Raw genomic sequence first — 13,516 nt, forward strand, 5'->3', positions numbered from 1 at the left:
CAATCACAAAAACCTGGTTAGGGTAGCTCAATACTTGGACACTATATTAGCTCATCTACTAGCGTATGAGATCTAATATGCTTTTACATGTTACAGTTCTAATTACAGTTCTGGAACAAGTGCAATATGGTAGCTCATCTAATGTTACAGTTCTAATATGGTAGCTCATCTAATATGGTAGCTCATCTAATATTAATATTGTTACAGTTCTAATATGGAAAAGAATTAAGTAAAGGAAAAGAAACGAAGATTTACCTGCATCAAAGAAGTCTGGCAGCCAATCACTTAAGCATAGCAATGCTTGGACTGCCTGAAGTTCCAACTCTGTTGGATGCTTTATGACTTTCAGACATTCTGAGAACAACATGAATAAAGTATTAGTAAAACACAGAATATGAAAGTCATAAAGCATAAAGCATGTTGTTCAAGAAATAGAAAAACTCTGTTGGATGTTATCGATTTCAACCAATAATAAAACTCTAATCCTTTACCTAAACTCATACAAGTTATACTCACTCACACAGACACACTGACCTTGGTATTTCCAAACTCCGTGTTTGCAGATCCTGCTGCAGAGTTACAAGCACCAGTCTTCAGCCCTGCAAGCAAGTAAAACATCAGTTTACCTATATATCTCCAAGAAATCCAGAAAATACAACAAATCAAACGTTGAAGACAAATTCTATCACAACATAAGATGTTTTAACTTCCCAAAATCTCAAATCGAACTAGAGGTTAAATGAAGTTTTAACCCAAAATACACCCAACATTTAACTGAAGAATCAATAATTGGAACTTAGCATATCATTTCACACGCACAAAATGAACTAAACCGGTAACCCCTAAATCGAAGTTGAAGCTGCTTCATACAAGAATGAAAACATCAAAACAATTGAAAGAAACCCTAGCTTACCTTGAGGATTTTCGCACAGCTGATTCAAACAACACAAAAAACTAAATCAGTAATCCCTAATCGAACTATTCAAAATCCAACTATTCAATCTCACTTTCAATTACCTAAATCAACAGAGAAACAAAGAAAATAAACAAAAAACTTACAAAATCATACTCACCAAGATCCACACCGACCTCTGTTCAACTTCTTCAAATCTCCTTATCCCTCCTCGAGTCCTCGTTTTCTCCTCCAAAAATTCCCACTGCCAAAATATCTAGAACTCAGAAGATTAGATTACGATTAGGTTCTCCCTGTCGGCAGCGGGCAACATATATCTAGGGGTAGGAAATTACAAGTACACCCCTAGACTATCGGATATCGGATATTAACCTAACGGAAAGGCCTATTCCAATATCGTTATCGTTAAGAGAAAATATCCGATAAAATATCCGATTCCGATATCCGATATCCGATATGTCGGATAAAATCCTATAGGATGTCGGATTTCGGAAATGGATATCGGATATCGGTTATCCGTTGCCAGCCCTACTTATGATCTTCGTACTTTAATATTATGCATTTTTTAAATCATCATAGGAATCTCTATGATGAGAGACAAGGACGAGCTCGAAGGCTCAGAGTTTCCCCTCTTACCGCTTTATGCAAATTTAATCAAATTACTATCATTTTGTTAGTTTTATAACAATCGCAAGTTTGTTTGTGGATACGATGACACCATCATTATTTCTGTGTTCACATTAGGAAACATTCAAAGATGATCTTCACTATTGTATGGAATTTGTAAATATTGTTAAACTAACTTCTAATTAGAAACCGACGATACTAGCCAATAAAATATACTCGGGGGTCGGGGGCGGTCTTTATTACGACCCATTCCATTTCAAAGACATTGATTGTCAATGCGAGCCTTAACCTCGATTAGAATTTAATGACACCTGTTTAACATAAAGAGCACAGGAAGCTAGTTATATATTTAAATGTAGTGAAACTATGACTGTGCTAACTTCCAAATAATATATTCAAAAAAAGTAAGAACTATTGGTCGCAATCTTTCCTCATTTGGCACTCAAATGACTTTGTTATGTTTGATATACACACAGTGGAATCTTAGATGTGGTTATACTCACTATATCTACAATGTGCCGCAGTTTTATTTTGTGGCATCATTTTTCATCATGCTTTACCATTTCGTGAGTTTTATTATCATCTACCGGTTTGAGTTCATCAATAGTTCAAATTGAAAATAGTTAAAATTAAAAATGGAAAATGACAATGGTACAGGTGACGGTGCTAATTTTTTGTGAGAACCGTAGTATTCAATCATAAGAAGCCCATGCAGAAAAGAGCTTCTAGTTTTCTTTTGAAAGCTACCAAAGATATAACGTCGTCAAAATGATCCTTCCCGTCCATATATAACTAAGAGAATAAAGAGAGACAAGAAATACAGCAACAGTAGATTGTAGTAGAAGAGAAAGACAACCTTTGCAAAATTTGGTGATGCAAAACAAAACAAACTAGTTCTCTCTGTCCACGGATAATAATTTTAAAGCGAACACAAAAGACATAAGAAAATGACCTTATAACAGTGATGTAAACAAAGTTGCAAACCATTGGTGGAGCTCCCACGATTTCAGTGTTGTCCACATATGGATAACCACGTATTCGCTTCTTTTAGATCATTCTTTTCTTTCCTCTCCATTTTTTCTATATAAGAAGGTATCACTTCTGAATTCTCTCAAGTTCATTCACTAATTAAGATAGCAAACAAAATGGTGTACAGAAATGCTTCCATGCAAGACGACACAATTCGTAAAGGTCCTTGGGTTGAAGAGGAAGACGAGCGGTTAGCCATGTTCGTAACTATTATGGGTGATCGTCGATGGGATTCTATAGCAAAAGCTTCAGGTATTGATTATAGATAGAACATGAATAAACAAGTGTGGTATTTGAAAATTTTAATTAATCATGTCTAACATGGACTTAATGAATGTTAACTTTTCGTGCTGCAGGACTTAAGAGGAGTGGAAAAAGTTGCAGACTTCGATGGATGAATTATCTGCGCCCGGATCTTAAACATGGTCAGATGACTATCGAAGAAGAGCATATGATTCTTCAACTTCATGAACGCTGGGGCAACAAGTAAGCATCCAAATGAATTTAACACTTCGTTCATCTCGTAGGTTTCATTGTTTCTTATTCTCAACTAAAACGAGTGAATTTTTTTCCTTAGGTGGTCGAGAATTGCTCGTAGGTTGCCAGGAAGAACTGATAATGAGATTAAAAACTACTGGAGAACTCATCTGAGAAAGAGAGCTCAAGAACAAGAACAAGGTAGACATAGTTACATATATACACATACACACACGCATATATATAGTTCTTAACCACACACTATACTGTAACTTTTGTCTTGTTTTTCCTCAACAGAGAAGGTGCAAAGAGAGATAGAAATTGCCATGAGCAGTAAGCCAGAAAAGACTATGCTAAGACAAGATAGTGATTTAAGCTCTCAATCAACTACTACCTATGAATCTAGTAATGGGTCTGGTGAGGACAATAAGATGACGATGTCAGAGGATGTCTTTGTTTCTTCGGATTACCCATTTACAATGTCACCTTATGAAAGTCGGTTATCAGATTGGATATCGGGATCATCCTCAAACAACCAAACAGATACGTTTAAAGATCAGAATGTGAGCAGTGTTGAGGATTCTTGGTTCCGTTACCCAGCAGCTGGAGAGACTGATGGTATATGGGGAAATTGTTCAGCCACTCTCTGGAACTGGTAGTGAAGTTGGAGTACCCCATGAGAATATTGAGAACTGAATTTGAGTGAGAACGTCAAATTTAATCATTTTTGTAATTAAAAAAAAAAAAAAAACTGAAGACGAGCTCCAAGATTCTAACGTAGTAAATGATTATGAATCTCATGTTGTTGGTGACCAACTTCACTTGTACTTTATCTTTATTAACCTTCTTGAATTGACATGTTTCATTTCAGCTGCTTGTTCTTGCAAGAATCTATTATGGTTTCATTTTTTTAATATTTAATTGGAAGCCCATAACCTGGTGTTTGTAGAGACTAGTTCCGGACATGAAAAGTAACAAAAGAAGACTATTCAAACATGTTACGATAACGACTGGTGACATGGGGGACCAAGAAGTGCCATAAGAATGACAAGATAAAAAGAATAATGATTATCAAATCTATAAACATCTTAAAAGTTGATAAAGACAGTATATATAAGATAATCAAAGTAAAAGATTGAAAAATTGTATTGATGAGTTATCAAAGATACGTAACAAAGTACTCTGTCAGAATAGTTATATAGCTGACCAGAGAGTATTAGACACGTATACAGACGATACAGGTTACAGACTAAACGGTTACACCTAGTAATACAAGTACACACATATAAAAGATAAGGGCAGACTCCTTATCATACAAATTAACTCTTATACTCCCCCTCAAGCTCAGTATGCTGAAAGAACATGAGCTTGGAAACCAAAGAATTAAAGAGATCAGAAGACAGGCCCTTTGTAAAGATGTCAACAAGCTGATGTAGAGAAGGAACAAATTTAATCACCAAAAACTTGGACACAACAAGATCTCTAAGAAAGTGGTAATCAATCTGCACATGTTTAATTCTTTCATGAAACACAGGATTGCAGGCAAGACTAGAAGCACTCTTGTTATCACAGTATAGAGAAAATGGTTGATGTAGAGTAATACCTAACTCCTTCAGAAGATATGAGAGCCAAAGAAGTTCAGCTGATGTATTTGCCAAGGCTTTATACTCTGCTTCTGCTGAACTTCTGGAAACTGTAGGATGCTTTTTTAGAAGCCCATGAGATTAAAGAACTGCCTAGAAAAATACAATAATCAGATGTGCTTCTCCTTGTGTCTGGCATGCAGCCCAGTCAGAATCTGAATAAGCTGATATAGAAGATAAATCAGATGACCCTAATGTGATTCCAGAGCCCAAACTACCTTTTAAGAATCTAAATATTCTTTTAACTAACTTCAAGTGTGCAGTGGTTGGTTGATGCATAAATTGGGATACATAACTGACTGCATAAGTTATGTCAGGTCTTGTCATGGTCAAATACTGCAAACCACCTACTAGACTTCTATATAGTAGAGGATTATGAAGAAGATCACCATCATAAAGAGAAGATCTAGCACCCTTTGAAACTGGAGTGGCACTGGGCTTGCAATCAACCATGTCTGCTTTCTTAAGAAGGTCAAGAGTGTACTTGTTTTGAGTTAACAACATGGTGGAGTTACTGAAATTCCTGGTAACTTCTATACCCAAAAAGTAGTGCAAATCCCCTAAATCTTTCATCTTGAATTCAGAACCAAGATAGGTAGTGAGTGCTGAGAGAAGAGAGGAAGAACTTCTTGTTAAAATGATATCATCCACATACAAGAGGAGAAACATCATACCAACAGAAGAATTGAAGATGAAAAGAGAATGATCACACTTGGATTGTTTAAAACCATAAGAAATCAAGCTGCTGCTGAATTTTTGAAACCATGCCCTTGGCGCCTGTTTCAACCCATAGAGTGACTTCTTTAAGTGACACACATAATTCTCTTTCCCTGGCAATTTAAACCCTTCAGGTTGTTCCATGAAAACACACTCATTCAAATTACCATGTAAAAAAGCATTGGATACATCCAATTGCTTCACTTCCCATCCCCTTGAAATAGCAATTGTTAAAACAGTTTTAATTGTTGGTGTTTTAACCACTGGACTGTAAGTTTCAGAGTAATCCACTCCATCTAACTGATCATACCCTTTAGCCACTAGTCTTGCTTTACATCTCTCAACTGTCCCATCTGCCTTCATCTTAACTTTATATACCCATTTGCAACCCAACACATTCATACCAGGATGATATGGAACATAATCCCAGGTGTCATTATCTCTTAAGGCAGTATGTTCTTCCTTCATTGCAGTAGCCCATAAAGGAATCTTAATGGCACTTTTAAAGGACTTAGGTTCAGTTATATGCAGTAATGAGGTAAAAGCAGCATCAATTGGGTGCATAACATGATGATTTGTGACATAATCAGGAAATTGCTTCTTCTTAGAGGTTCCAACTTTTGATCTGGTAAACATTACAGTAGGAACAGAAGTAGAAGTTTGACAATTGTCAGGAGGGAGAGATAGACACAGGACTAGCAGTAGTTGAAGAGGTGACTGAAGTGTCAGAAGGAGCAGAAAGTTGTTTAGGGGAAAAGGGAAAACATGTTTCATCAAATATAACATGTCTAAAAGTATATATTTTACCAGAAGCATTATCATAGCATCTATATCCCTTATGAGATGAATTGTAACCAATAAAAGTGCACAATGTAGACTTAGGACTCAATTTATCAGCCCTATATGCACCTAAGTATGGATAACAACAAGAGCCAAAAACTTTAAGAAATGAGTAATCAGGAGGTTTAGAAAATAAAACTTCAAAAGGAGAATGAAATTGAAGAACTTTAGTTGGTAGCCTATTAATAAGAAAGGTTGCAGTTTGAAAAGAATCATACCAGAAAAATTTAGGCATATGAGCTTGAAAAAGAAGAGTAAGACCAACTTCAGATATACGTCGATGCTTCCTCTCAGCAACACCATTCTGCTGAGAGGTATGAGGACAAGACAACCTCAAAGATATCCCACATTGATCAAGAAATAATATGAATGGTCCTTTACTTAGTTCATAAGCATTATCTGTTTGAAAAGAAATGATTTTGGTGGCCAACAAATTTTCATTGATAGTTTTAAAATGATGAAAAGCTACAAGACAATCATTTTTTGCTTTCATTGGATAAATCCAATGAAAACGACTGTAATCATCTATGAAAACAATGTAATACCTAAAACCAGAAAGAGAAGATACAAGGGCAGGTCCCCAAACATCACAATGGACAAGCTTCAAAGGAGCAGAACTGACTCTACTAGAAAAATGAAAAGGTAATTTTTTACTTTTTCGCAAATGACAAGAGGTACACACAGAATCTACAGCTTTTGAAGTAAGCTTTATTGACTCAGAAGACTCTAATTTGTGAACAACAACATCAGCAGGATGACCAAGCCTGTTGTGCCAAGTTGGTGAAGAAGCAGCAATGGAGGTGTGAAAACAAACTGGAGGAGCAACAGGTTGAGACTTTAGAGGATATAGATTGTTGGAAATGGAAACTCTAGCAAGAACCTGTTTTGTCACCATATCCTTTATCAAGTAACCCCAATCATGCAGTTCAAAAAGCAATAATTATCTTTAGTAAATCTTGCTATAGACAGTAAATTGGCTTTCAAACTAGGAATATATAACACCTTAGAAAGTTGAAATTTCTGATGTGGAGTTTGAATAATGGAATCACCAATATGAGATATGGATAGAAGCTTACCATTACCCATCATGACCTGTGAAGATCCAGTATAAGAAGAAATATTTGTGAGAAGAGTGGAATCACTAGTCATGTGATTTGTAGCACCAGAATCTGGAATCCAGCTAGCAGAAGTAGGTAAGGAAGTAGGTTGTTCAACATTATCAGATTTTAACTCAACACCAGCAAAAGCTCTCTGCACTGAACTGATAGAGTTCCTATCAGGTGTATATCTGTAATAGCATCTACTTGCAGAATGTCCATGTCTTATACAGATTTGACATTCCACCTGAGACCAATCAATAGTGCCACCACCAGAAGATGTAGTTCTACCACCAGAATTTGGCTGAGCACCATAACTAGAACCACCAGTACCACCTCTAGCACCATTAGAACTACCACTATAAGAGCCTTGAGAATAAGTGTTGTTTTTGAAGGTAGAAGAATTGTTCTTCTGATTCTTATTATTGTTCTTCTTAGAACCATTACCACCACTAGAATTTGTATTTCTATCGTACATGGTTGTGGGATGCTGATTGTCAAACATAACTTGAACCTCCGCATCTTGGTCTTTAATCCATTGTTGATGACTAATCAATCTCGCCTTAATCTCAGGAAATGGAAAGGGAACTTCACATGTTTGAGCAGCAATCACAAAATTGTTGTAATCACGACCAAGACCATTCAATACATGCATAATGATATCTGAATTACTGACTCGTTCATTGATTGCAGCAAGATTATCAGTAATAGTCTTGATCTCATGAAGATAATTCTCCACAGAGCGGTTACCACGCCGAATCGATTGAAGCTGATTTCGTAACATATATCGGCGAGCAGCAAACTGAGTAGTGAATGTAGTTTCAAGAAACTCCCAAATTTCATGAGCAGTTCCCAATCCAAGAACAACTCCAGAAATTGATTCAGTAAATGTAGCTTTAAGACAACTTGATACAAATCGATCTACTTTCCTCCAATACAACCAATCAGGATTTTTAATTTGCACACCATTAAATAATGTATAACGAGGTGGTTCTTGGATTGTACCATCAACATACTCAAACAAATATACCGAGATAAGAACTGACTCAAATTGGTCCTTCCAGAGTAAAAAATTGGTGCCATCAAGTTTCAGAGAAATAAAATTCGAAATATTAGTAAAAGGAAGGCGAAAAGGATACCGATCTTTAGTAGATTCATTGTTCTTAATAGTAGAATCATTATGTTGAACAGATTCCTCATGTTGAGCAGCGGAAGAGCTAGAAGTACGAGTAACTAGAGGCATTGTTGAATTAAAAGACTCAAGAACTCAAGAATCAAAGATTTGATAGTGATTGTAATGAAATAAAGATCAATCAAAGATGATTTGATCACAGAAAGAAAGATTTCTTCAAAGCAAGATTCAAGAACTCAGATCTGAGTAGTAGAAATAGATTGAAATTACTACAACAGAGATGTAATTATGAGATAATCTGATCAAAGATCAAATTTGCTATATGTAATGATGAAAGATTTCTGATGATTTAAGAAGAAATTGTAGAAAAATTGATTGAAATGAAATTTCAAGATCTAACCTAATCTGATACCATATAAGATAATCAGAGTAAAAGATAGAAAAGCTGTATTGATGAGTTATCAAAGATATAGAACAAAGTACTCTGTCTGAATAGTTATATAGCTGACCAGAGAGTACTAGACACGTGTAAAGACAATACAGGTTACAGACTAAACGGTTACACCCAGTAATACAAGTACACACATATAAAAGATAAGGGCAGACTCCTTATCATACAAACTAACTCTTATAGACAAAAATCATTTTGGAAAAGGATTGAATTAGTAGTATATAGTATTGCATAAGACAAAGAAAATGAAGTTCTCTTGATGCTTATTAAAAATTTACACGGCCTTTCAAGTCCTATAGAGATAACACAAAATTGGTCAAAAAGACCAATTGCAACAAATTCTGGGTGAAATATATTCTTAGGTTTAGATATTGCTCATATAGCCAAAAAACAGAAAAATACTGTTCATTTAACCAAAATGGATATTTCACCCAGAATCTTTTTATTAATTGATTGGAACAGACCAATATGTCCGTATCTTTTACAAATTTTTACCGGGTTGTTTAAGAACAGAGTACAACAACAAAAAACAAAAAAACAGAGTACAAAAAAAAAAAAATTAATTGCTCTGTTTTACGAGTTAATTGCAAGCAAAACAGAGTACTAAATCAGAACAAAAAACAGAGTACTAAATCAGAGCAAAAAACAGAGTACATAAAACAAAGTAAAAAACAGATACACACATAAAACAGAGTACATAAAAAAGAGTAAAAAACAGAGTTAATTGCTCTGTTTTTGCTCTGTTTTGCTGTACAAGAAAAATAGAGCTTGTACAGCAAGCTAACATGAAAACTACGACGATTGTTATACACTTCCAGATACATGGTTATACACTTAAATCATCTCCTCTAATCGATTCTTCAAATACACTGGAAAAAAAAACGAGTTCATACACAGTTAATAACTCCTGTGGTTGACCTGATATGATTAGGGTACATATGAAATTAGCTTTCTGATAACAAGATAAAAGGTTATGGAAACATATATTTTACCCTTAGAAAATTTTGGAAGAATTTTCAGTAAAAGTGCTCCCTGGCCAGCCTGCAGATAATTAGTGAATCAACGGTCAGTGGAACTACTCGGATTTGATCAAATTGCAAGACATTTAAAATGCAGCCGATTCAAAAGGAAAATTTAATACATACTTTTGATTTTGTTATTTCCCCATAGCTAGCATGCTCCTTCGCCACGGCCAGTGGTGAAGAACTTATGCGTGACTTCCACTTTGGAAGTGCTGTTTTAATATGTTGCACTAAAATCTACAAGTAACCGATTGATAAGCATAAGGTATAAATTGGGATTGAAACAAAACTAAAAGATGTCAAGAACCTGATATGTACAAGTTCAGATGCACTAAGACTAGCACTATGAAACTGCTGCACTATAAAATGAGATTGCTGGTTAGTAAACACACTACTACTACTACTTAAACACGTACTCACACATTAAACCTGGATGAAACCAGTTTCATCCTAGTTTAAAAGTGCTGAAACAATATACACCAAAAATTAAACCTAAATAGAATTGATATCACCCTACTTTTTACTATACTAAATCTGGATGAAAACCATTTTCATCCTAGTTTAAACATGTTGAAATTATATACAACACAAATTAAATCTAAATGAAACTGGTTTCATCCTAGTTTATATTATATTAAACCTGGATGAAACTGGTTTTCATCCTAGTATAAAGATGTTGAAAAATATACACCACAAATTAAACCTGGATGAAACTGGTTTTCATCCTAGCATAAAGATACTTAATTACATCAAATAACATGAAAACTAGGAAGCGGACAAATAACAGAATCAAATAACATGAAAACCAGTTACATCCTATTTTTATGCTAGATGAAAACCAGTTACATCCTCCTTATTATCATCTTTATTAAAACTTCAAATATGCATGTATCATATGAAAACCAGTTACATCCTATCTTAGTTCTAGATGAAAAACAGTTACATCCTTAACCATTTAGCCATAAAAACACACTTGGACATTTCTTACAAACACTTGTTGCGGCACGACTTCGATAACCAGATGCAAACCATACAATACACATAACCAGATGAAAACCATTTTCATCCACAACATAAACTTTAAATTCATTACAATAACCAACTAAAATCCAGTTACACCAAATTTGAAATCAATTACAATCAAAAACACAATTAAGGTTAAGAAATTTACCAATTGATTAATGGCATTTCAACTGATTTGAATCCAACCAAAAATTCCCCAATCACATCACATCTTTGTTGATTTCAACATTACCCCATCCTACCAGCATAAAGTGAAGATGAGAAATAGAATATCGATGAAGAAATTTACTTCCAGAGGAGGCGCCGTTGAAACTCATCATGACAGAAACAATCAGAAATTAGATCCAGAATTGAAAGATAAATAGGTATTGATGATTAGGGTTTCTTAGGGTAAAGTCTTTTAACATCTTTTCCAAGGGGATTCAACTAGAAGAGATTGAATTGAGAAAAGGTCATACAACACCGGGAGTTTTAAAATAAAAAATCCTAAATCAAACATGCAATTAATAAGTAGTCAATTCTCGTTTAACGAATTCAAATCAAACATAAGAACCCTAATGCTATACCGCCTTTACCCAAAATCAGATGTATTACCTCTTGTTGTTAGTTTCTAAAATAAACAAAGACGTCGAGTGGTCATGGTGTCGCTGTGAATTGGTTGTGGTGGTGTTTCTGTGAAGAATGAAGAAGAAGGATATGTTGCAGATGCTGATGGAGAGAGAGATGGTAATGGTTTTTTAGATCCGGTTATGTGGAGACGGAGAAGACGAGAAGAAATGTTAACTAGCAGTGATAGAAAGGGTAGTTTAGTCTCTCCACACTAAAAAGATTCCATTGGCTATTTGACCCAGGCCGAATCCTAACAATCTATATGCCCAGAAAACTCCATTTTTGGCTATATAGCCCATTTTCTGTAAAGATAACTACATGGAGAAGTTTTTTGGCTGGCTTTCTGGTTTATTTTGATTGAAGAGGTGAGCTGACCCCTGTAACTAAATGCATAAATTAACAGAATATAAACCCTCATTTGACAGTTCGGCGGGTTTGTATTAAAAATAAATAAATTGTATCAGAGAATGGTCCAAAGAACTCAGTAGTATAATCCAGCTCTAACACTAGAAAAATTGAAAATTCGGTGCTATAGCTGTTCATACGAGTGTTAAGGAGGACGATGGATTTAAGACTGAACATCAAATCCATACTGCTGAATACTGTATATATTTGTAAAATGTTACTAACCCAAGACAGAATGTTTATGAAAATGAAAAGACTCTAGTTGTAAAATTTAGACTAAAAGTCACCTATTTTGGTTCATCGTGTCCATCCAAAATTTACAGCGTTACGGCTTAAACTGATGATCGAGTAATAATTCGTTTTGTTACTCATGCAACAATTATAAACAAACGACGTATTATTCTTTGCAACGTCGACAAAAGTTAAAAGATCTGTGATAATCTCAAATGTAAGATGACATGCACATTCAATGTACTCCTCATATATAAGAAAGTGTTGAGCTATTGATATAATGTTAGTAGTGTGTAATACAAGGGAAAGAAGATAATGTTTTCCATAGATCATTTTTTTCTCAAGGAGAGATATAATATCATACTTCATGATATAGAGTAACCATTTTAGAGCAAAGAAAACCAATCCACCAAAGAAGAACAAAGAGAATCTATCTATCTAATTCCAGTTTCCAATTCTCAATTTCTTGACTTCTTAATGCATTCATTATTGGATATAAAGTTTGAGCTAAAAAGAGAAAGTTTAGAGAGAATGAGAGTGTTGTCGTCAGCTATTAAAGCATATACAAACAAGTTACACTTCAAATATTTTAAGCAAAGTTTCCTTTTTTGGTGGAAGGCAAAACTCTATCTCTAATCTCCAATCTAAAACAAAGACTTAAAAGTGAAGATTATCTAATACTAATATATTTGCAATGTATGTGTAATGTGAAGATATGATCACTACTTGTACTACTTGCTAGTCTCATTCTTTAGTTAGATCTTATTGAGTTCATAATCTTGCTTCGCTCATATAGATAGAATGCAAGTAGATCTCTTATAATAATCTCTTTTTGAGTTTTCTTAAGGCCGGAGAGAAATGCAATCAAGTGAACCTACTTAAGTCATCACAATTTTGGTAAGTGACGATCTTTTAGATAGGAAGGATAAGGCCACAATGGGCGGCTAATCGAGGGATTTATTTGTAACTTATCTATATAATTTGCTAAGTATTGTACAAATAAACCCCACTATCGCAAATTGAAATGACAGGTTAGGAGTATCCAACTGAAATGTTCAAGTGCAAGTGTGCCAGTTTCAAAATGAATTTGTATGACGGCTCATTCTTGGACTAGAACTATTGAATGTACAAAAGGCCCATTCAAGTTTAGAGAAACCAAAACCAGGGGTTTATGGTCGAAATCTGCCGATCTGATTCGGCCCAACCGTATTTTTGTTGATAGGTGCCCAAACCGTTTACTAATAGATTGGATGTAGATATAATTATTGGAATCCAATAAAGTTTAGATTCGGTGCAGCTG

At 34.8% G+C, this 13,516-nt stretch overlaps 1 protein-coding gene and 1 long non-coding RNA gene across 2 annotated transcripts; one reads left to right on the plus strand and one right to left on the minus strand.

Moving 5' to 3' along the window:
- Positions 1–534: 534 nt before the first annotated feature.
- Positions 535–1,345, minus strand: LOC113309597. The gene is made up of 3 exons (XR_003340683.1): positions 1,074–1,345; positions 914–932; positions 535–599 (listed from the first exon to the last, which is right to left on the minus strand). It is a non-coding gene; the product is annotated as an uncharacterized LOC113309597 (long non-coding RNA).
- Positions 1,346–2,685: 1,340 nt separating this feature from the next.
- Positions 2,686–3,705, plus strand: LOC113311973 (transcription factor MYB27-like). Its single transcript, XM_026560753.1, has 4 exons — positions 2,686–2,821; positions 2,926–3,055; positions 3,147–3,247; positions 3,344–3,705. Exons 1-4 carry the CDS (start codon positions 2,686–2,688, stop codon positions 3,703–3,705), a joined length of 729 nt encoding a protein of 242 aa, XP_026416538.1.
- Positions 3,706–13,516: the final 9,811 nt, after the last annotated feature.

This window comes from Papaver somniferum, chromosome 9 (assembly GCF_003573695.1).
Source record: "Papaver somniferum cultivar HN1 chromosome 9, ASM357369v1, whole genome shotgun sequence".
Lineage (NCBI taxonomy): Eukaryota > Viridiplantae > Streptophyta > Magnoliopsida > Ranunculales > Papaveraceae > Papaver > Papaver somniferum.